Raw genomic sequence first — 25366 nt, forward strand, 5'->3', positions numbered from 1 at the left:
TCAGAAATCCACCTGCCTCTGCCTCCCAAGTGCTGGGATTAAAGGCGTGCACCACCACCACCTGGCTCGCTCTTACTTTCTATAATGGCTAGAAGTAACCTCCTGAGATCCCTAGGATGTCTCAGTAAGGTTTACAGTCCACAGTTTAACCTGAGCTCAAATGAGCCTTGAGACGACAGTCACTTAGTATCTGAGCAAAATGACTATGCTTTAATCTTAACAGCTCTAAACTTTATCTTAAACACTTTATCACTTTATAACCACTTCATCAAAAAGACGGCAATTATGATGCTCTTCCATTACTTTAAAAACATGTTTGGAAAGAAGGAAACTCTTAGTGAGCTGGCATCTTATGGCGGGCACCACACTGTGAGGAAGGCTCTGCTGACTCTAAAGAAACCTTCAGTTCATTAGAAACTTTCAAATGGCAAAAGCAGTCCCAAACTGAGAGGGGGGAAAAAAAGATTGATCTGAAAGTACAGTATAAGCACCTGTCGATGCTCACGTATTACCTTCTTTAGTTACCAATGTAACTTTACTTTGCCAATTCTAAATGTAAGTCATTATAATCTATATCATTCCTTTTTCCAATCACAACATAGAAAAATAACTCTACCTTCATATTATTTGAGTCCTAGAAAATCAGTTGGAAGTAATACAATCAAAAGAAAACTAACATTATCTTTTACACATCCACACTTTGTCTCACAGTACTTTATTTACCCTTGGGTAAGTGTTCGTACTAAGGACAGCTGCTATCAGGAAAATATTCTGCTACTCTGTAATGCTTTAAGAAGGACCATCGTGAGAACTGTGAAGTAGTTTAGTTTATTTTTACCTCCCAGGCTGGGACATTTTCTCTGAACTTCTCATTCACCATACAGCAGATGGACATTAAGTAGGCCTTGCTGGAAACTTCTGGGGAATAATTCATCCAAAGATAATTTTCAAGATATTGGCTGTAAAGGATTTTTAAAAACAGGCATAGAATATTTCATTAGTTATCACCAGGCATTGTACTGCATCACTCACCTGAAAAATACAAGTATTTCTATTTTCTAAAATCCTTACTTATGACTTGCACATCTTTCCCAGAGTTCCCTGTCATCTGCCCTGGTGCTGCCGCTGGACACTTACATGAAGAAACTGTGGCTCAGAAAATGACACATCCAGACTTCCAAGCAAGAAGACATCAAAGGAGGGTTAGGGTTGGATCTTTATGGGTAAGGCGAGTTTAATCACCTAGGAGACATATCTCTGGGTGTGTCCGTGAGAACGTCTATAGAGATTCTTAAGTGAGGAAGGAAGCCTAACCCTGAATGCAGACATCTGGGAGTGAAGGAAAAGGGAAAGAGTACACTGGGCTGAGCACCAGCCCTCACGGCTCTCTGCTTCCTGACAGGGGATGTGACGTGACCAGTCACCTGTGTCCTACTGCCACAACTCCAGCTGCTTTAACTTCACACATGCTCTACCATGATATGGACAACTGTACCTTCAACTGTGACCCCAACCAAACCCTTCCGTCCTTAAATGGCATGACAAGTACTTTGTCATAGCAACAAGAGAAGCAACTAATCCACTAACATATAAAGTCTCTACCCCTGAATATTCTCTGATCTGAAGGCTCACAGGAGTAAAAATAAAATAATTTAACAAATATTAACTTTAAATCAAAATGATATAATAGGCACTTCACAAACAAATATAACTCAGATATTTGCACTAGTTCTTATTAGAAAAAAAAAGACTTATAACAATTATAACCATCAAAAAGAGGCTTTACAACTCAACTTAAAAGGTAATTCAACATAATTCAGTACTCAAGGTAACTGAAATTTCCCACCTGGATACTAAAATTCTTTACTTAGACTTATGGAAATGTAAACATATGAAATTTAAGTATTCGTGACCTTCTAAATATAAGTTAGTCAGTATTTATTAAAGAAAACAGAACACAAATTATTGTATTGGGCTACAAGATACAGTCAAGCATTAATGAAAAAAGAAGAACACTGGGGGCTGGAGAGATGGTTCAGCAGTTAAGAGCACTGACTGCTCTTCCAGAGGTCCTGAGTTCAAATCCCAGCAACCACATGGTGGCTCACAACCATCTGTAATAAGATCTGATGCCCTCTTCTGGTGTATCTGAAGGCAGCTACAGTGTACATATATATAATAAATAAGTAAATCTTAAAAAAACAAAAAAGAAAAACACTGTGCTCCTGCACATTAAATTACTACAGGTATAACTTTCCACATAGCTGTGTCCTTATGGGGAGTGAGGGGGAGGTTATACTCTTCTACTTCTCTACCTCAGGAGCTTGTCTGAGCTGGTATTTATCTCCTGAGCTGGCATTTATCTCCATGAGCCCAGTACTAGAATCCCTTCTTGGTTAGCTTGCAATAACTTAGGAAGCCTGATGAGATTTTAAACAAATGCTGGTCAAAAGAATCAAGTCAGAGACCAGAGTGCTATCCAGTACATGGGCGACGACTCATTTGACCCCTTATGTGAATATTCTTCTCTTAAATCATGTCTTAGGAGTTTCTGTCAGCTATAATGTAGTGCGGATCATTCTGTAGCTGACATTTACTTTGTGACAGTTTAGCTGAGTGTAGAATTCTAGGTACTGCTGACTTTTGCTCTGGCAGATTTTAAATCTTCATTCTATTTTAGTTCTTGATAGTGTCACTGTTATTTGTTGTGTTTCTGGAATTTAATGAAGTTGTGCACTTCTAGAAAACTCAAGATTCTGTCTGCTGCACTGCCCTTTTTCCATTGTCTATCAATATCTCCTGAATGTCCTATCGGGCCTTGCCATTCTAGACACTGTATTTCCTACTTTCTTATTTTCCATGTTTATTATTTTCTAATTTATTTCCTCAGATAAGATATCTTAAATACATTGTGCCAATCAGAAGCAGATGATGGATGCCAGTGCTTTCTCCTTCTGGCCCTGCCCACGGGTAAGAAGGTGGTCCCACACCACCTGACACCTGCTCAAAAGAATACCTGGAAGACATTCCCAGAGCAAATTCTAGTCAGGACAAGCCCTCACAGGAAACCCAGTAGCTTATCGCCCAGGTGACTCTATATCCTATCACACTGACAATTAACATTTTCAGTAATTAAAAGTGTTTCACTGTCCTTAATGGAATCATTAAAACACTAAGACGACTAATTAACCTTAACTGCATACCAACATCGTCTTGTTTTTTATCCGTCTTTGCCATAATTTGGATCTTGAGGGTCATCCAGAGAATGATGTATTAAAGGCTTGATCCCTGGCTGGTTGTGCTATTGGAAGGTAGAAGAGCCATCAGGAAGTGGTGGCTAGTAGAAGAAAAGTCCCTAGGTATATGCCCCTGAAAGGAATTCTGGGCTCTAGCCCTTCCTGAATTTTTTTTTTTTTTTTTTTTGCTTTTGGCTTCCATGAGATTAATACAGTTCTCACCATGATGCACTGTGCTACCAAAGGCCCAAAGCAACAAGCTGACTGGTCCCTCTGAAACCACCTGCCAAACAAAGCTTTTCTGATTACTTCAGGTATGTTGTTATGGTAATGAAAACCTAATCGTCTTCTTGAAAAGTGGCATGGTATAGTAGAAAGTATGTACTTATCCTAGGATGAGAAAGGACTCATTACCAGATTAAGTTTTCTCCACAATAATTCAGAAAGATCTTTCTAAGATTATTGTGAGAATAAAACTGAATTCTTAGGATATACTAGCTAATTTACAACCATAAACCCCACAGTTTCCCTTTAAAAAGAAATCAGTTACTTAATGCCATGTTTTTTTTTTAAAGATTTATCTATTTATTATATGTAAGTACACTGTAGCTGTCTTCAGATACTTCAGAAGAGCGTGTTAGATTTCATTATGGATGGTTGTGAGCCACCATGTGGTTGTTGGGATTTGAACTCAGGACCTTCGGAAGAGTAGGTGAGTGCTCTTAACCGCTGAGCCATCTCTCCAGCCCCAATGCCATGTTTCTAATGAGATTAAATTAGTTTACATTAGTGTCTTATGTAGTTCTCTGAAAATTTGACACAAGTGACAATCATTTTGGAAGAGGGAATCTCAACTGAGAAAATGCTCCACTAGATTGGCCTATGGACAAGGCTGTAGTGCAGTTTTTTAACTGAGGCCCAGCTTACTGTGGATGGTACCATTCCTGGGTTGGTGGGCCCAGGTGCTATAAGGAAGCAGGCTGAACATTCCATGAGGAGTGAGCAGCACTGGTTTATAGCTTCAGTTCTTGCTCTCAGGTTTCTGCCCTGTCTGAGCTCCTGCCCTGACCCCTTCAGTGATGAACAGTGATATGAAAGTACAAGCAAAATAAGCCCTTTCCAACACAACTCGCTTTTGGTCATGGCTTTCCATTACAGTATAGTAACCCCAACTAATACATAAGTTGATACTTGGAGCGAGGTATTTTCAGGACAGACCTGACCAGGTTCTGGGGAGGATTGTGGAGGGATTTTGGAACTTTATACTAGAAAAGCCACTGAGTATTCGAAGCTCAGTGAGCTGCTGTGAGAATTTGAAAGATTAAACGATAATGCTAAGAGTTATGACCATGATGGAGGGCGGGGGCCGTTTAATATTTTTAATTAAGAATCTGTGATGCTGGTCAGAGAGGGCTGAAGAATCAGCTGTGATTAACAAGAGACCATCACCACTGAAGTAAAAGCTTTGCTTTATCAGGGTAATTGATGCTGATTTCCTAGAGCCAAGAAAGGAGCTGCGACTACAAAGAGACCAGCATCACTAAGGTGAAATCTTTTGGGAAGTGTTTGCTCAAGTTCAGCACACAGAAGCTGGGTAGAGGCAGCCAAGGTTTTACCTGGTACTGGCAGCCTAACTTGTCTCTGTTCCCAAGTGCTGGGATGAAAGGCATAGAATAGGGAAAAAGGTAGGAACACAGAGGCTCTTATCTCTGATGCAGACCAGAATTCAAGGAAGTATAAAGAAATAGAAAAGCTTTGAGCTTTGGCATCCGACACTGTACCAATAACTTTACTGTACCATCTTGAAAAAAAATTACCTAACGTCTGTGACTTCTGCTTGTTCCAGTAATTAGAGTGGATGATACCTCTACTTCAGGGTGGCTGGAATGCTAAGCATACAAAGCATTCAGCACTGTTTAAGACTTGCTCAGTCAATGCTGGACAGTATTACTGTTTTTATTTTTATAAGCTAGACAAACCTGGATGTGGCAGGGTCTTTTATACCTTTATAATTAAAAGTTGTGTATGAACAAGGCATGGTCGTATATACCTTTCATCCCAACACTCAGGAACAGAGGCAGGTGAATCTGCTCATCTTGGTCTATATAGTGAGTTTTAGGCCAGCCAAAGCATCATAGAGAAACCCTTCCTCAAACAAACAAGCAAACAAGAAAACTCAACAACAACAACAACAACAACAACAACAAAAAAATCACCACCACCAACAACAAAAACAACCCTGTTCTCCAGCTGGAGAAAAAGGTCAGAAGGGTGGCACATGCCTAATGTGTATAATAGCCTCAGAAAGAATATTACATTTTCTTCTCTTTAAAACATTTAGGTTATATCTAGGTTGGGATAATGATATCTTAGTAACAAAAATTTAGTTAAGAAGGAAGAAAAATAGTTATGGAGTATATCTTGATTTATTCTCACAGATCACTTATAAGTAGTGAAAAACAAGTAAATAAGTACAACCCCCGTATCCATAGCTGTTCCTGAAGTCTACAGAACTATGTTCTGTCTTGGAAATGAACACTTTACTCACACAGTCGTCCTCATTACCACCCATGCAATGATTTCACTCACCTAAACTCCAGCAGCATTATTTTTCTGATGGCAAACCTAAAAACATAAAAAACAAAACAACTTTGAAATAGAAAATAGAAACATTTCAGAGATCTTAATTCTCATTCATTTGGAGTCTTTTGTAAACAAATTAACAGACACGTCATATTTTATAACCTCAGATCACAGGTGCGAAAAGCTGGCCTGAGTCAGTCTGGAAAGAAGGCATTAGATGTGTCTCATGCTCTTGAGTCTTGACTGTAGAGAATACTAGATATTTCTTTTGTTGCACTGTTCCTTTATATTAGAGGTGGCTTTATATAAATAAACAAAGCTTTACTAATGAGATACAGCTCCAAAGGCAGTTCAAATGGCTACTTTTCTCTTAATTATTTTCTAAATTGGGAAATAAGTAGCCTGACCTGAACACTGCCACTAGGTAATAGTTTCCAGATATGAAAATTACACTCATCACTCCTCAGGAGATCCTTATTCTGTCAGAGTCCTATTCCACTGCTTTCTGATCACTTAAACAGTTTCACCAAGCACACACTGTCATAGAACTTCAGCAAGGACGGGATGAATGCTTTTACTGTAAAAGCAGAAGTCTGGAGGGACAATGACAAACACCCGCTCCCACAGTTCAGCAAGGCTACAGAGTGGATATGACAGCTTGAGGGACACTCTGGGCGGCAGCCTAACTAAAGTGTGTGTGGAAGATAGAGCAACCACCCGGCCACCATCCTCGGATTGAAGAGTTGACTGACAACATGCATTAAGCATGACACTGTACTCAAAATAACATGTTTCATTAATCCACCAAAAGGTGGGCAATTTGTGTATAATACCTAGTGGTACTGACTCCATCAGCATTTATATCCCCACAGCTGGTAAGGAAACAGGAGGCAGATTTGTAAGTTGCTTTACTACCATACAACTTCCCAGGATGTAGTTGTGCAAAACCACGGGATTCAGCTGTACAGCACCCTCACAACCACAGTGAAAACTTTATATGGAGAAAAAGGTATTCTGAAATGCTAAAAAGGACTGTGTCATTATAAATATATGATATGTGTGGACACACAAACAGCACAGTGTGTGTGGAGGTCAAGCCTCCAGGTCTGTGTGGCAAGTGTTTTACCTGGTGAGGCATCTGGCTGGCCTGCCTGCTTATTATAAAGTTCAAAAACCATGCAAGCCTATCATATTTAGTTTTTCATCTCATCTAGTCTTCACTTATGAAGTAAGATGTTGGAAGAAGCACCAAACAGCAGCCTCTGGAGTGCAGACAAAATCCAAGTTCTCTTTGTTTCTAACCAGGTATAGCATTCTAACCTGTAAGGGTTACCATACCCTTTCAATGTCAAACATAAACACAAAGTAGCGAGATAAAGTATTGTATAAGTCACTGTTTTATTTTTCCCCCATAAAATCCACCTGATGGATTCATAACAGAATTAAGAATACCAAATGGTATAAGTTAGTAAGTTCTGTAAGAAAATGGAGGCTATTCCTGCTCATAAACAAAGTAGTGGACAAGAGCCAAGGGAATAGACCAGTGCCTCACTACTGGGCAACGCCTTCATCAAGTTCCTAGGCCATGTGCAGTAAGAGTATCTCAAAGTTCTTGGGGAGGGGTAAATGTACTACTGTATGTAAAATGCTTACAGCAAAGCCAGCACACAGGAAACAGACTGTAACAACTCCTACTTTAAATGAAAGTTGCATAAAAATGCAGTAAGGGAAGCTTTCCAAAACTGACACTGCAAGAAATAACAAAAATGAACGAATTGTATAACATGCCATACTAACCATTTGACTAGGCAAAAAAGGCTTTTAAGAATTAATTTTGAGATCCTAGAAGTATCTATTTTTACACCATGAAGTATATTAAGATCTGAATAAATGAGTACTGTGATATTAAAAGTATCTCAAGACTATAAAAGAGCTTATTTTGGGAGTATAACTATTTAATAAATATTACATCAAGCCATTCCCTAGATACTGAAGATGACACATTGCTCAGCAAAATAATTTCCTCAGGCACTAGTCTAAAACACTGTTGATTTAAAGCCTCTAATGTATATTGCAATTTTTGTTATAAAAATTTTGGCAGGCTCACAAAACAACCATAAATGTTCACTCCCCTTTTTTTAACCTGCCTCCTTCCTCTTCTTCCTCCTTTTCATCATCGTGGTTTGTTGACAAAGGGTTTATCTGTGAAACAGCCCGGGTTGTTCTGGAAGTCACTATGTAGACCAGGCTGACCTTGAACACAGAGATCTACATTTCTCCGCCTCCTGAGTGCTAAGATTAAAGGTGTGTGCAACCAACTGCCTTGTATTGCTTTCAAATTATTTGGTAAAATTTACTTATTAAAAATGTAACACATTAAAATACCAAGCAAAGGACTCTACAAAATTTGAGCTTGCATGGTGGTACACACATGTAATTCCAGCACATAAGAGACTAAAGGCAGGAGGATTCAAGGCCAGTCTTGAGCTCTGCAAAACTTTATCTCAAAGATAATTATAAAAGTACAACATTTTAACAAATATCATTTTTCAGGTAAATATATGAAATGATGACCAATACACATAGTGAATTTCTTTTAAGGCATCTCATGACAGAATGAGGGGTCTAAACCTTTCCATGTGAGGTAAGGAAAGGAAGATTAAAAACTCCATACAAAGATGGACACCCTGGTGACTAGGAACAGGGAAGGGATTTTGGTTTTTGGGTTTTTTTTTTTTTTTTATTTACATTTCAAATATTATCCCTTTTCCCAGTTTCCCCTCTGGAAACCACCTATCCCATCCATCCTTCCCCTGCTTCTATGAGGGTGCTCCCCTACCCACCCATCCACTCCCACCTCATTGCCCTGGCATTCCCCTATACTGGGGCAAAGGCCTCTCTTCCCATTGATGCCCGACAAGGCCATCCTCTGCTACATAAACAGCTGGAGCCATGGGTCCCTCCATGTATACTCTTTGGTTGGTGGTTTAGTCCCTAGAAGCTCTGGGGGTCTTATGGGTTGATATTGTTGTTCTTCCTATGGGGTTGCAAACCCCTTCAGCTCCTTCAGTCGTTCTCCTAACTCCTCCTTTGGGGACCCCGTGCTCAACCTGATGGTTGGCTGCGAGCATCCAAATCTGTATTGGTCAGGCGCTGGCAGAACCTCTAAGTTACTCCTTTATATACATTATTAAAAATAACTAATTATGTCTTGGTATTATGCAATATATAGATATAGATATTTTACATCTTGGTTTCATAATTTTAAGAATGTTTAAGAAGATTTATCAGAAGTAGTAAGAAAATTATTAGTGAACTTGAAATAAACATATGCTGGGTCTGCTCTATCTACCCACCTACCCACCTACCTACCTATCTTTCAATATCTTGGTTCTTCAAAAACCAAATAAGGTATGTGGGTTTAATCCCTCTGATCTGACTCTGAAACTAGAAGACACAGAGAAACTATGCAATCAATAATCAATACGATCACTATAACTTTGTATAGAAAATAAAAAGATCCTTTCAAGCTAAGACTGCAACCAGACATTCAGACATACCCCATGTGGTCTACGTAATTCCAAAGTACCACAATTAAACTCATTCCTACCGTGATTTGACGATCTCCTTTTCATATATTTCTTCAATTACCTGTTGCCGAAAGTATAAAAAGGTTTAATATATTAATCACCTTGATTTTCAATCTAAACTGAAAGTTTTCAATTATTGAGAGTACATAAAATAAGAAAGATCAAATATTCTAACAGGAGACTTTTTAGTAATGACATTATATGTCTTAAGTATAGAATAACAGCAAGTAAAGTAACAGAAGTAATAAAATCCATCCATGTTAAAACTAATCAATATTCTTTAAATAATCTGCAATACTCTTTAAACAGGATGTGTTTAGAAAATTTCTAGACAAGTAAACCTCATAAATCTTATTTTCAAAAATTAATTTTAAATGATTTTAAATACTATTAGACTCTAATAATCATTCCAAAAGCCAGACAGTAAATTAAAAATCTGAGGACATTACAGAAACAAAAGATAACTGCTATATCCAAATGAATATGATAACACCATGCTTTCTGTTCATTTGGCCTAGGTTACATAGAAATTGGCCTCTGGAGTTGGAAGACTGCTTCAAACCATCACTGTGGCAGGCTGTGACCCTGCTACAAGTCTCTGACCTTTCTTTCTTTTTTTTTTTTTTTTCAAGACAGGGTTTCTCTGTATAGCCCTAGCTGTCCTGGAACTCACTCTGTAGACCAGGCTAGACTCGAACTCAGAGATCCACCTGCCTCTGTCTCCCAAGTGCTGGGATTAAAGGCGTGCACCACCACTGCCTGGCATGTCTGACCTTTCTAATGTCAGTTTCCTCATTTAAGATATGAACCTTGAGGCCAGAAGTGGTAGCATATACCTTTAATTCCAGGACTTGGGAGGCAGAGGCAGAACTCAAGCTGTGTAGCATTAACAAAGCCACCTAAAGCATCCCACTCAGTGCATACTGGCAGAGCATAAGGTCTGAGTCTCCATCACTTGTTTGGTGTTCTGCGTGGCCAATGTTCACTCTGCAGCAAGACCTAGAACGCTAAGATTCTGCCAGGGAGGAGCCTCCATTTAGAAAGTCTATCATGCATATGTTTAACAATTGCTTTGATGAAACCTCAGACCACTGAATATTCATTCGTTTTTTCATCTATTCTACCCAAAACAGTTTCCAGTCTTTCCACTCCTTTCCTCAGTCTAGCAACCCAAGATCAATCAGGAAACAAAAGATTCTATTTGTAATGAACAGCCAAAACTCTTATATAAAAAATTTCCATATATTAATAGGAATATTTGTTGAATGCTCATCTGTAATAATACAATATTTAAAATAATCTAAGAATCCACAGAGGGGAAATTGTTGTACACACACACACATCTTTTGGAAAGGATTAAAAGAAATAAAACAAAATGACAATGTACATCAGTCATCTCTAGGTAATGATTTTTATGTCCTTATGTGTAACTTCTAAAGATTCCAAATTTTCTAACATAAGCAATTATTAGTTTGGTAATGAAAAACAGTATTTTCAATTTTTTAAAAGAAGCTAAACAGGAGGAAGGCCTAAGCATGGATGACTGAACCTCACTCAGAAGGGGGAATAAAACAGTCACAGGAAGCAGATGAAGGGAGGGAACTGAATTGGTGGTGAGGAGGGGAATGGATTGTTTGGGATCACATGTGGGAAAAGACAGGAAAGATGGCCAGATGGTCATGAGAATGAATGGAAATCTGCAACTGAGGGGGTGCAGAGGTAGGGGTTATCTCCAGGATGTGACAGAGACCTAGGATAAGAGAGGCTCCCAAAGAATCAATGCGGGTGACCTTAGCTAGGACTCAGAGTATTGGCGATACTCTGAAGAAGCCACCCCCTGTAGCCAGGCAGGAACCACAGTGGAGCCATATAGATACCTACCCACCCACAAAACTTTTGACCCAAAATTTATCCTGTCTACAAGAAATGCAGGAGGGCTGCCCACTCTCTTCCTACCTTTTCAATATTGTACTTGAAGTCCTAGCCTGAGCAATTAGACAACAAAAGGAGGTCAAAGGGACATAAATTAGAAAGGAAGAAGTCAAAATATCACTATTTGCAGATAATATGATAGTTTACTAACCAACCCAAAAAATTCCACTAGAGAACTCCTAAACCTGATAAACAACTTCAGCAAAGTGACTGGATACAAAATTAACTCAAGCAAATCAGTGGCCTTTTTCTACTCAAAGGATAAACAGGCAGAGAAAGAAATTAGGGAAACAACACCTTTCACAATAGTCAAAAATAATATAAAATATCTTGGTGTGACTCTAACTAAGCAAGTGAAAGATCTGTATGACAAGAACTTCAGTCTCGCCGGGCGGTGGTGGTGCACGCCTTTAATCCCAGCACTTGGAAGGCAGAGGCAGGTGGATTTCTGAGTTCGAGGCCAGACTGGTCTACAGAGTGAGTTCCAGGACAGCCAGAGCTATACAGAGAAACCCTGTCTCAAAAAACAAAAAACAAAAAACAAAAAACAAACAAAAAAAAGAACTTCAGTCTCTGAAGAAAGAAATCGAAGATTTCTTGCTCGTGGATTGGTAGGATTCACATAGTAAAAATGGCCATCTTGCCGAAAACAATCTACAGATCCAATGCAATCCCCATCAAAATTCTAAATCAATTCTTCATAGAGTTAAAAAGAGCAATTTACAAATTCATCTGGGATAACAAGAAACCCAAGATAGAGAAAACTATTCTCAACAATAAAAGAACTTCTGAGGGAATCACAATCCCTGGCCTCAAGCTGTACTACAGATCAATAGTGATAAAAGCTATATGATATTGGTACAGTGACAGGCAGGTTGATCAATGGAATAGAATTGAAGACCCAGAAATGAACCCACACACCTATGGTCACTTGATCTTTGACAAAGGAGCGAAAACCATCCAGTGGAAAAAAAACAGCATTTTCAACAAATGGTACTGGTTCAACTGGCAGTTAGCATGCAGAAGAATGCAAATCGATCCATTCTTGTCTCCTTGTACAAAGCTCAAGTCCAAATGGATCAAGAACCTCCATATAAAACCAGATACACTGAAGCTAATAGAAAAGAAAGTGGGGAAAAGCCTCAAGCACATGGGCACAGGGGAAAATTTCCTGAACAGAACACCAATGGCTTGTGCTGTAAGATCAAGAATCGACAAATGGGACCTCATTAAATCGAAAAGCTTCTGTAAGGCAAAGGACACTGTCAATAGGACAAAATGGCAACCAACAGAGTGGGAAAAGATCTTTACTAATCCTATATCTGATAGAGGGCTAATATCCAATATATACAAAGAACACAAGAAGTTAGTCTCCAGAGAATCAAATAACCCTATTTAAAAATGGGGTACAGAGCTTATTAAAGAATTCTCAACTGATGAATATTGAATGGCTGAGAAGCACCTAAAGAAATGTTCGACATCCTTAATCATCAGGGAAATGCAAATCAAAACAACCCTGAGATTCCACCTCACACCAGTCAGAATGGCTAAGACTAAAAACTCAGGTGACAGCAGATGCTGGCAACGTTGTGGAGAAAGAGGAACACTTCTCCACTGTTGGTGGGATTGCAAGCTGGTACAACCACTCTGGAAATCAGTTTGGTGGTTCCTCCGGAAATTGGACATAGTTCTACCAGAGGACCCAGCTATACCATTCCTGGGCATATACCCAGAAGATGTTCCAACATGTAATAAGGACACATGCTCCACTATGTTCATAGCAGCCTTATTTATAATAGCTAGAAGCTGGAAATAACCCAGATGTCCTTCAACAGAGGAATAGATACAGAAAATGTGGTACATTTACACAATGGAGTACTACTCAGCTATTAAAAAAATGAATTCATGAAGTTCTTAGGCAAATGGATGGAACTAGAAAATATCACCCTGAGTGAGGTAACCCAATCACAAAAGAACATGAATGGCATGCACTCACTGATAAGTGGGTATTAGCCCCGAAGTTCGGAATACCTAAGATACAATTCACAGACCACATGAAGCTCAAGAAGAAGGAAGAGCACAGTGTGGATAATTCAGTCCTTCTTAGAACGGGGATCAAAATACCCATGGTAAGAAATACAGAAACAAAGTTTGGGGCAGAAACTGAAGGAAAGGCCATCCAGTGACTGTCCCAGCTAGGGATCCATCCCATATATAGTTACCCACCCTAGGCACTATTGTGGATGCCAACAAGTGCTTACTGACAGGAACCTGATATAGCTGACTCCTGAGAGTCTCTGCCAGTGCCTGACTAATACAGAAGTGGATGCTCACGGCCACCCATTGGACTGAGCACAAAATCCCAATGGAGGAGCTAGAGAAAGAACCCAAGGAGCTGAAGACCCCTTTGCAGCCCCATAGGAGAAACAACAGTATGAAACAACCAATAACCCCCAGAGCTCCCAGGGTCTAAACCACCAACCAAAGAGTATATGTGGAGGGACCCATGGCTCCAGCTGCACATGTAGCAGAGGATGGCCTTGTGGGACATCAATGAGAGGAGAGGCCCTTGGTCTCGTGAAGGCTTGATGCCCCAGTGTAGGGGAGTTCCAGGACAGGGAAGAGCGGGAGTGGGTGGGTTAGTGAGCAGGGAGAGGGGAGGATGGGATAAGGGGGTTTTCAGAGGGCATAAAATTTGCAATGTAAATAAAGAAAACATCTATAAAAAAAGAAAAAGAAAAATATGGAAAAAGAGAATAAGAGCATTTTTCTTTAAATAAAGAAAGGAAGGAAAAAAGAAAAAAAAAAGAAAGAAAGAAAGAAAAAGAGAAGGAAAGAAGGAAAGAGAGAAAGAAATGCAGGAGGGGCTGGCCAGTGGTGGTATATGCCTTTAATCCTAGCACTTGGGAGGCAGAGGCAGGTGGATTTCTAAGTTCGAGGCCAGCCTAGTCTACAGAGTTCCAGGACAGCCAGGGCTATACAGAGAAACCCTTTCTCGAAACCATCTCCCACTACCACCAAAAAAAAAAAAAAAAGAAAAAAAGAAAAGAAAGAAAAAAAGAAAAAAGAAACGCAGGAGGGGCTGGAGAGATGGCTCAGCAGTTAAGAGCACTGACTGCTTATCCAGAGGTCCTGAGTTCAATTCCTAGCAACCACATGGTGGCTCACAACCATCTATAATGGGTTCTGATGCCCTCTTCTGGTGTGTCTGAAGACAGCTACAATGTACTCATATAAATAAAATAAACCTTTAAAAAAAATGCAGGAATAGGCAATGGAGCAGAGACTGAGGGATAACTGGCTCAACCTGAGACCCATCCCATGGGCAAGCACAAATCCCTGACACTATTAGTGATACTCTGTTATACTTAGACAGGAGTCTAGCATGGCTATCCTCTGAGAACCTCCACCCAGCAGCTGACTCAGAGGGATGCAGAGAGCCATAGCCAAAAAGTGGAAGGAGCTTGGGGACTCTTATGGAAGATATGGGGGAAGGATTGTGGGCTCGGAAGGAGATAGGAACTCCACAGGAAGAGCAACAGAATCAACTAACCTGGAACCCTGGGGCTCTCAGAGACTGAACCACCAACCTCAGAGTGTACATAGGCTGGACCTAGGCTCCCCTGCAACTATGTAGCAGATGTGCAGCTTGGTCTTCATCTGGGTTCTGAACTGGAGCCGAAGCTATCCCAAAAGCTACCTGTAGGTGGGAGATGTTCTTCTAGCTGGGCTGCCTTATCTGGCCTTAGTGGGAAAGGATGTGCCTAGCCCTGCAGAGACTTGATGTACAAAGACTGGGGGGAACCCAGGAGGAGTCTCCACCCTCTCAAAGGAGAAAGGGGGTGTGGGGTTTGGAGAGGGTCACTGGGAGGAGGGACAGTGAGTGGGATGTAAGAATAAATAAAAAATGTATTGAAAGCTTTTGTTGAATTAATCTTTAAAATGATACCAAGAGCACAATTGTTTGCAAGTGTACTGTAAAACAAAGCTACTTACTTTTATATCAAAAGGTGATTTCTTCTTGATATGTGGAGCCCAGTATTTACATGCTAGCTGCAAAAGTAAAGAGTATAAATGTAAGTTCCAGGTTCACACCTACTGTACCACGTAGACACGTGAAGCTGCTTCTTAAAGCCGACCTAGGATTGGAGAACTGGGCAATTTTAAAGGTACCACACAGGCATGTAACTTGGTTATTATCCTTGGCCACAATCCAATAAATACCAGTGAAGCTTTGTACCTAGCCACCCTGAGGTTCAAAATGCCCAAACATCCCAAGCCCCTGGCAAACAGCAGCGTTTGTTTATAACCAGAGTAAACCACTTTTGCTTCAGTCATAAGGAAATCCAGAGATTTAGTAAGCAGCCCATGATTAGTTAGTCATCAGCTGAGTAAGTATTAAAAACAAGTTTCAAAATATTCATGAATGTTGATATGTAAATAAGCTTTTAAATAACAACTACACCCAGGAATAAGCAGACAAAAATCGTTAAGAAATGCAGTATAAAGGCTGATTATAACAAAGAATACAGAAGTTGGTACTGTGCATTTTAGCAAGTTAAGCTTCACTTAGAAATTTAAATACACACATATAATATCTCCAGAAATTGAAGTGTACTGTATAATTGTCAAGAAACATGGACTGAGGGTAGAGAAGTGAGCAGGTAAGAGCACTTGATCTTCCAGAGGACCTGATTGCATTCTCAGTACCATACTGAGTGACTTACAAATCTCTTCAACTGCAATTCTGGGGACCACACCTTCTTCTGTCCTCCATAGGTAACTGCACTTAGCAGCACACACCACCCCACCCCAAACATATAACTAAAAATTAAAACTGAAAAACAAAAGTTTTTACTGATTTTTAAAAAATCAAAACAAAATCTTTTTTAAAAAAAAACAGAAACTCTAGCAAGCACATTTTTTAATAGGTAACTGCATTGTCTGGCATACTTCAATGTTTGATGTACAGCTAGACAAACCACAGATGGAAAGATGAATGGACAAATGAAGCCAAGTCTGAAGTGTTACTCTTCCATGAAGCTTTTGCAACACTAACCGACAACTACCTCTTCAGTCTTTTCAGTTTGTAAACAGTTTCAATAGATTCTTATATTTCTGTATTATAATTACTTCACTGATTACTCATCCTCATTGAAGTAAAACATAGAAGATGGTACCTGTGTGTTCATTTACAGCTCAACCCTTATAATAACATACTTTAAGACAAGGCTAGCTTTGAACTCCATTCCCCCTGGCTTCACATCCCACGTGCTGGGATAGAAGGGCACCATCTCCCCTCCCCACTTTCCCTCTCAGTTCATTCTAGCTCTCTTTCTTTACATTCCAACTTTAAGGCATCGGCACTCGCCTGGACTGTTTCCGTGTTCTTTCCCAAACTGTCTGCTTCTATGCATTTAACTTTAATGTAGTTTAAGAAGTCAGGGATAGCCTCTCTAATGTTGTGTAAAAGGATGAGAATAGAGGAAACCAGGTTATGTGGATACACTTTTTAGTTACCATGGCATATTCAAGTAACTGCAGCTATAGCTGAAAAGGAAAAAGTCAGGGAGGGAGGGAGGGAAGGAGGGAGGGAGGGAGGGAGGGAGACAGGCAGACAGAGACAGAGAGGAAGAAAGAAAGAAAGAAAGAAAGAAAGAAAGAAAGAAAGAAAGAAAGAAAGAAAGAAAGAGAAAGAAAGAAAGGAAGGAAGGAAGGAAAGAAGGAAGGAAGGAAGAGGAAGGAGGGAGGGAAGGAAGGAAGGAAAGATATTGAGCACTTTGGGTAAAAGAAGGAAGGAAGGAAGGAAGGAAGGAAGGATGGAAGGAAGGAAGGGAGGAAGGAAAGAAAGATATTGAGCACTTTGGGTAAAAACTTAGGCCAGATCACAGCACTTTCAAAGATTTCAGTCATTATCCCAGGGAACAATCAGAACTGTTGACGGGACATTGTAGGAAAACAAATAATGTGAGCAGCTTTGCACCAGTGAGCACTCTGGAGCAATCTGAAGAGCAGGCTGCAGGAGGGCAGAAGGAAATAGGACAGATCAAGAAGTCTTAGTGGGGAGGGCAACTTAGGGCAAGAGAGGTCCAGAAATACAAACACTGTGTAGACACGCAGGGGCTAAGCGAATGGAAACCGCTTCTAGGCTTCTGCCTTGACAAACCAACGGAGACAGGGGAGGCGCGGGAGGGCTTAAATTTTCCCGCACTTACACTCTCAATAATTTCCAAAGAATTAAGAAGGATGTGAAAGGCTAAAGGCCCAGAATTGGCTTTGCGGTGTCCTAAATGAAAGCTCCATAATGACAATTAACGGCCATAGAGCGATCTACTTGTAGACAGTCTTGCCAGATTAATACAATTCAGAAGCATGTTTTGTGGTCCAACGCGGAGCGGCCTCTTCCACTGTAGCTTTTCCAATATTTAACTTGTAAGTTGCACGTACTCAAGACATTAAAGTCCACCCCACCGCCGGGCTTTAGGGCCTCGGCATCCCTTCTTACACAAGTGGGCACGCCGGGGCTCACCTGGGTGACGAACTCCGCGTTGATCTGGGACACCGTGGGGGCCACGATTTTCTTAGGCTGCGCAGGAGCCGCCATCGCAGCGGTCGCCTCTTGTAGCTGACCAGAGGCTCGTAGCGGCGACTCTCGAAAGCTTTCAAACAGCGGCTGCGACCTAGCCCCAAGGTGCCAGAGCGCCCGGCACGGACAGCCTGGACTCTCACGGTTCCTCCCGGAACCTGAGATGTCCCGGCGTTTCCCGGAAGCAGAACTAGAGGGCCCGGAAGTCAAGGCAAGAGTTAAACTTGAGCTAGAAAGTCAGCAGCCTTTACCTATCTCTTTATTGCCCCCTAGTGGAAGGAGGAGAGATAACATACAGCGTGCTGGATAAGGGTCACAGGGAGAGGGGACTGAAAGATGGTGTTGAATGTGATTAGTAAAGGTGGGAGTTGGAAGAATAGGATGTCGAGTTTATTTGAACACTAAAGAAAGATATAGTAAAAAACAAAACCCATACTCTTGGAATTTGAGGCACTGTGTGACTTCAAAAGCTGCCTGGAAGTACTGATGGCCATACAATAAACATACACCTAGTGTAAAACTTAATTCACTTTGAAATAGTTGTATAGGTATTAATGCATCGCCAGAATCGTGGCAATGAAATTACCCAAAGCCATTAAAAATTACTATGTGTCCTTGTGCCTTCAACCTGTCACCCCTTTTTCTCACACAGCCTTCTACCACCATGGATCCTCTGGGTCACTGTTCCTACAGAATTTTTTATAAAGTTTATATAAATTGTTAGAGGAAAAAAAAAACGAGATTGCTCATCTGTTGAGAGCACCAGGTGCTCTTCCAGAGGACCTGGGTTCAATTCTCAGAACCCACACGGCAGCTCACAATTCTGTAACTCCAGGTCCAGAAGCTCTGACACCCTCACACAGACATACATGCAGGCAAAACACCAATGCACATGAATTAAAAATAAAATTAAAAAAGAAACTATTTTGTATACATTTTAGAATATGTTCTTTTTTTGGTCACTCAAAATTATTTTGAGATGCATCTGTGTTGTTGGAAATAGCAGTCATTGATTCCATTGTATTGCTAAATAATAGCCAACTTTTCAGATTTATTACAACTCATTAATTTAGTAATATGTTGATAGGCATTTAGATTGTTTCTGGTTGCTGATTACTACAAGAAAATCCTCTACAGGCAATTCTAAGTCATTATGTAGAGATACATTTCCTCTGAAGTAACACATTCAGTGACTATGTCATATGATTGGTATGTTTGCCATTTTAAGAAACTTCTGTCTTTCAAAGCAGCTGTACCTTGCTAACATTTGAGACGTGTGTGGTCTTCTTTCCCTTACCAACTTTCAATATGGATAGTTTTTAAAGTTGTTTTAGGCATTTTAATAGGAATGTGGTACATCACATTATAGGTATAATTCATGTTTCTCCAATAGTTAATGATGTTGAACATCTTTTTGTGAGTTTTATGCTTATACCATCACTAGGGAAATAACTGTTTAAAACTTTTGACTGGTTTTTGTTTGGTCACTTATTTTATAATTCTTGGGTTTGCACACTCCTACCATTTACAAATTCATACATAGGTTAAACAGTTATCTGTAATAAGTTCTCTCTGGAGAAATATAAGCAGGAGACTGGTACACCATTCTCTCTCTTAATTTTATGATATATAACCATCTGCCCAAAATGAGTACTGTGAAAGAAAATAGTTGTAGGTCTGGCCATCAAGTATGTACATGAAGTTTTTGTCCCTCCATCTTTTAGGGTTTATAGATATATAGCTAAAAATTTTCTTGACTACAAATTTAAATGTAAAGCATTCTGGATATATAGTAACCACTGACATCTTATTGCCAACTATGGTATCTATAAAACAGTAGGGCAGTTTTTCTAATGGATTGGATGATGAATCTTGATACGCTGAAATTGATATTTCTATACTTCACCATAACTACCCCGTAATGCTCTGGAAGCAGGTCCTGGTGGAAGGACATTAGGAATTAGGAACAAAACTTGAGGTACTGAGTCTTTAAGTCTAGAGGGAAGATCTTGTAAAGACAGTGTGGAAACAGGGGTTGGAGATTATTTTGGGATGACACCTTTTGAGTGGTGTGTTAGAGAGGTTGGAGTAGGTAACACAGGGATGGGGAATTCTGCTGGAAGTACCAAAATCAAAGGGTGGAAAGAACCAAGAGTGAGATCTAGCAGGACACATGTAATGAAAGACACAAACAGGGAAGACACTTGGCAAATAGAACAAGCATTCTTCTATTCTATTCCAAGTAGTTGAAAGAAGTGCAGAACCACAAATCACAGAAAATACAGAGGTAGGGTGAGTTTTAAAGGGAAAAATGGTCCCATTGAATAGAAAATAGATCTGAGGTAGCAGGGGAAAAGAAGGTGAAAGTTTCCAGTTTAGCTATTTGTTAAATTCAGTTTATCTAATGATCAGGTGGCCAGAAAGATATTAAACTAATGAGCTCAGGTCATATGTCATTTTCTAGAGATCAGAGGGGACAGCTGTTTTAATACCCAACAGATCTATGACAAAATGTAGAATCATAATCGCTCTTCTTGCCTCCCTATTTTTTTAATATATTTTTGCCCCAATCCCTGGCCTACTAGGTTCCCTTGGGGTACACCCAAAAGCAGTAAACTGTGTTGGGTCCCTTGCTCTACATTTTCCAGCTCACAGATCTGCCTGCATACCCTGGGACCTGTGGGTACCACGGACTATCAGGTGAGATCTCTACTCCCAATTTCATGCCTGCTAGTTCCCCCTTGGGCACACCTAGAAGGGCTAAACTGCACCTTGTCCCTTGCACTCCATTTTCTGGCCCACAACTCTGCCTGCATTCAACTGCCTGCACCAGTTGGCTAAAAGTCAGGTTAAGAACACAATCAACAAGACCCATGATGATATGGTATCACCAGAGCCCAGCTATCCTACTATCCTGGATATCCTAACACAGTTGAAGCACAAGAAATAAAACCTTAAATCCAATCTTATGCAGAAAATAGAGGCCTTTAAAGAGGAAATGAATAAATTCCTTGAAGAAATACAAGAAAATACAATTTAAAAGATGAAGGAAATGAATAAAACTGTTTAAGATCTGAAAATGGAAATGGAAGCAATAAAAAAACCACAAACAGAGGGAATCCTGGAGATGGAAAACCTAGGTAAGAGAAAAGAAATGACAGATGCAAGCAAGCATCACCAACATAGAAGGGATGGAAGAGGGAATCTCAGGTACAGAAGATATAATAGAAGAAATAGATAAATCAGTCAAAGAAAATGTTAAATCTAACACAAAACATCCAGGAAATATGGGACACTATAAAAAGACCAAATCTAAGAATAATAGGCATAAAAGAAAGAGAAGATTCCCAGCTCAAAGCCCAGAAAATGTTTTCAACAAAATCATAGAAAAAAACATTCCCTAACGAACAGAAAGAGATACCTATAAACATAAAAAATGAACACCAAATAGATTGGACAAAAAAGAAAATCCTCCCACTACGTAATAATCAAACCACTAAATGTACAGAAAAAAGAAAGAATGTTAAATGCTGCAAGGGAAATGGCCAAGTAACATAAAGGCAGACCTATTAGAATTATGCTTGGCTTTTCAACAGAAAACCAGAGAGGCCTGGCCAGATGTCTTGTAGTCTCTAAGAGACCACAGATGCCAACCCAGACTACTATACTCAGCAAGACTTTTAATCACCATAGATGAGAAAATAAGATACTCTATGACAAAACCAAATGTAAACACTATATAGGTACAAATCCAGCCCTACAGAAAATTCTAGAAGAAAAACTCCATCCCAAGGAGGTTAACTACAACCAAGAAAACACAAGAAATAAATTTTAAAAAGGGAAGCATGCATGCATGCACACACACAGCATTAAAATAACAGCAATGAACAATCATTGATCACTAATATCTCTCAACATCAATGGACTCAACTCCCCACTAAAAGACACAGGCTATCAGAATGGATGGGAAACATTATTCTGCTGCATACAAGAAACACTCCTCACTAACAAGATCAACATTACCTCAGAGTAAGGGACTGGCAAAAAGTTTTCCAAGCAAACAGACCCAAGAAGCAAGCTGGAGTAGTCATTCTAATCTCTAAGCGAAATAGACTTTCAACCAAAACTAATCAAAAGAGGTAGGGAAGGACACTTCTTATTCATCAAAGGAAAAAATTCACCAGGATGACACCTCAATTCTTAACATTTATGCCCCAAACACAAGGGTACCCACTTTTTAAAAAGTTACTAAAGTTTATATAGCACATTGAACCCCACCACACATTGAGAGTGGGAGGCTTCAACACACCTGTCTCACAAATGGACAGGTGAAAACAATTGAAAATAGAATCTAAACAGAGAAATAATAAAATTAACTTATGTTATGAATCAAGTGGACCTAACAGATATCTATTGAACATTTCACCCAAACATAAAAGATTATATGTTCTTTTCAATACCTCAGGAATCTTCTCCAAAATTGGCCATATACTCAGTCACAAAGCAAGTCTTAACAGATATAAGAAAATTGAAATAACCCCCTGTATCTCATAAGACCATTATATAGATTAAAAGCTGGACTTCAACAACAACAGACAGCCTATAAATTCATGGAAACTGAACAACTCTCTACTCAATGACTACTGAGTCAAGGAAGAAATAAGAGAGAAATAAAAGTCTTTCTAAAATTCAATGAAAATGAATGCACAAGATATTAAAGCTACTTAGGGGACACAATGAAAGCAGTGCTAAGAGGAAAGTTCATAGCACTAATTGCCTCCATGAAGAAATTAGAAAGCTTTCATACAGGAATATAAAAGCATACCTGAAAGTCTCTCTCTCTCTCTCTCTCTCTCTCTCTCTCTCTCTCTCTCTCTCTCTCTCTCTCTGTGTGTGTGTGTGTGTGTGTGTGTGTGTGCATGTGTGTGTATGTATATATATATATATATATATATATGCGCAAGCACACCAAAGAGGCATAGAAGGCAGGAAATAAGCAAAATCAGGGCTGAAATCAGTCAGTTAGAAACAAAGAAAACAATAGAAAGAGCCAATAAAACAAAAAGTAGGTTCTTGGAGAACATCACCAAGATTGAGCAAACTAACTAAGAGGCAGAGAAAATTCAAATTAACAAAATCAGAAATGAAACAGGGGACACAACAACAGACACAGAATAAATCAAAAGAATCATTAAGTCATACTTCAAAAACATGAACTCCATAAATTAGAAAATCTAAAGGAAATTGATGATTTTCTTGATAGATACCATATACTAATGCTAAATCAAGATCAAGTAAACAATCTAAATAGACCTATAACCCTAAGGTAATAGAAGTAGTCATTAAAAGTGTACCAACCCAAAAAGCTCAAGGCCAGGTGGCTTTAGTACAGAATTCTATCAGAGCTTCAAAGAAGAGCTAATAGCAATACTCCTCAAATTGTTTCACAAAATAGAAACAGAAGGAACACAGCCAAATTCATTTTATGAGGCCACAGTCACTCTGATACCTAAACCACACAATGACTCAACAAACAAAGAGAATTGGAGTGCAATCTCCCTTAGGAACAGTGACTCAAAAACACTTAATCAGATATTTGAAAACTGTATCTAAGAACACAACAAAAACATTATCCAACATCATCAAGTAGGTTTCATTCCAGAGATGCAGGGATGGTTTAACATATGAAAATCTATCAATGTAATCCACCATATAAACAAACCAAAAGAAAACACACAAACACACACACACACACACACACACACACACACAATCATCCAATTAGATGCTGAAAAAAGCCCTTGACAAAATCCAACACCCTTTCACGTTAAAAGTCTTGGAGAGATCAGGGATACAAGGTTCATATCTAAACACAATAAAGGCAATGTACAACAAGCCAATAATTAAATGGAGAGAAACTAAAGAAATTCCACTAAAGTCAGAGATCAGACAAGATTACCAACTCTCTCCCTATCTATTCAATATAGAACTTAAGGTTCTAGCTAGGGGAGTAAGACAACTAAAGGAGATCAAGAGGATACAAATGGGAAAGGAAGAAGTCAAAGTATCACTATTTGTAGATGGTATGATAATATACATAAGTGTTTCATATACAAATGATAAACAAGTTGAAAAAGAAATTAGAGAAACAAAACCCTTCACAATAGCCACAAATAATATAAAATATCTTGGTATAACTCTAATCAAGTAAGTCAAAGATCTGTATGTCAAGAACTTAAAATCTTTGACAAAAGAAATTGAAAGAGATATCAGAAGGTGGAAAGATATCCTATGCTCATGGATAAAAATGGCCATTCTATCAAAAGCAATCTACAGATTCAAAGCAATTCCATTCAAAATCCCAACACGATTCTTTATAGACATTGAAAGAACAACATTCAACTTCATGTGGAAGAACAAAAACCCAGGATACCTAAAACAATCCTGCACAATAGAATTTCTTGAAGGTGGAGGAAATACAGGGGGTGGGGACAGACCTAGAACAAGAATGAGATTGAGATGTGTCCAAATACCCCAAATCTCATGGAGACCAGCAAGAGTAAGGATTGCTCTCTCCCTATTCTGGGCTTGCAAGCTTGGGGCACATAGACCTCATACCCCCACCTCCACCACCACTGAGGTGGTCACATAGCCTGATGGCCAAATTACAGGTTTAACTTTCTCCCTATGAGGATTCTTCCTCATGTAAATGAAGCATTGCCAGCACCTCAGTCCCAGGTAACAATGTACACTCACCCCAAGAACCCCTACTCACTCCCCAGGGTTTACATAGGCCCTGTTAGCACCAAATTTAGAGAACTGCAACACTGAAAATTGACTCAATGAAGTTGTGTCATCATGTTCCTTATCCCAAATCCCACCTCTAGTCCCTGTCCCTGCCTTCCCCTCCCCTAGCACCGAAGACAAACAAGTTCCTGCAAAAATACCTGTCTGAAACACCTGCCCAGACAAGCTTCACTGCAGAAGCAGAACTGGAGGTATCACCATCCCTGATTTCAAGCAATAAGAATAAAAATTGCATGGTACTGGCATAAAAACAGACAGGTTGATCAATGGAATTGAATTGAATCTAGGAGCTGTAAGGGTTCATGATTCACTGAAGAATGACACCCCGGACTCTATGTAAACGTAAAGAGTGTTTTATTCCAGCATGCTGGGATTCCCCCCATTTCCAAGACAGAGAGACACCCAAGTGAGCTTGCAGGCCTGATTAAAGCACGTTAGGGAATTCCAGGGTAGGTGACCTCTATGTTAATCTGTTGGGTCCATCTCTATGGACATTCTATTACTAGGATGTGGGTGCTGACCCATTGTCCTTGCTTTAGGCCAGGTAGCTGGGACATTCCACTACCTGGGAGTAAAGGCTGGAGTGTGGCCTTTTTTTTTTTTTCTGTTAGTAATTGACTTGCCTGGGCTTG

At 39.6% G+C, this 25366-nt stretch overlaps 1 protein-coding gene across 1 annotated transcript in view; it reads right to left on the bottom strand.

Moving 5' to 3' along the window:
* Window positions 1–18113, bottom strand: part of Aqr (aquarius intron-binding spliceosomal factor) — an 82952-nt gene extending 64839 nt beyond the window's left edge. Inside the window, exons 1-5 of the mRNA XM_031371391.1 lie at window positions 17871–18113; window positions 15338–15394; window positions 9430–9470; window positions 5826–5861; window positions 839–959 (exon numbers count right to left, since the gene is read on the bottom strand). Coding sequence (XP_031227251.1) covers window positions 839–959; window positions 5826–5861; window positions 9430–9470; window positions 15338–15394; window positions 17871–17945 — 330 coding nt within the window. The 5' untranslated portion in view covers window positions 17946–18113. The remainder of the gene's footprint in view (window positions 1–838; window positions 960–5825; window positions 5862–9429; window positions 9471–15337; window positions 15395–17870) is intronic.
* Between the last annotated feature and the right edge of the window lie 7253 nt (window positions 18114–25366).

The sequence above is a fragment of the Mastomys coucha genome, unplaced genomic scaffold (assembly GCF_008632895.1).
Source record: "Mastomys coucha isolate ucsf_1 unplaced genomic scaffold, UCSF_Mcou_1 pScaffold15, whole genome shotgun sequence".
NCBI classification, from domain to species: Eukaryota; Metazoa; Chordata; class Mammalia; order Rodentia; family Muridae; genus Mastomys; species Mastomys coucha.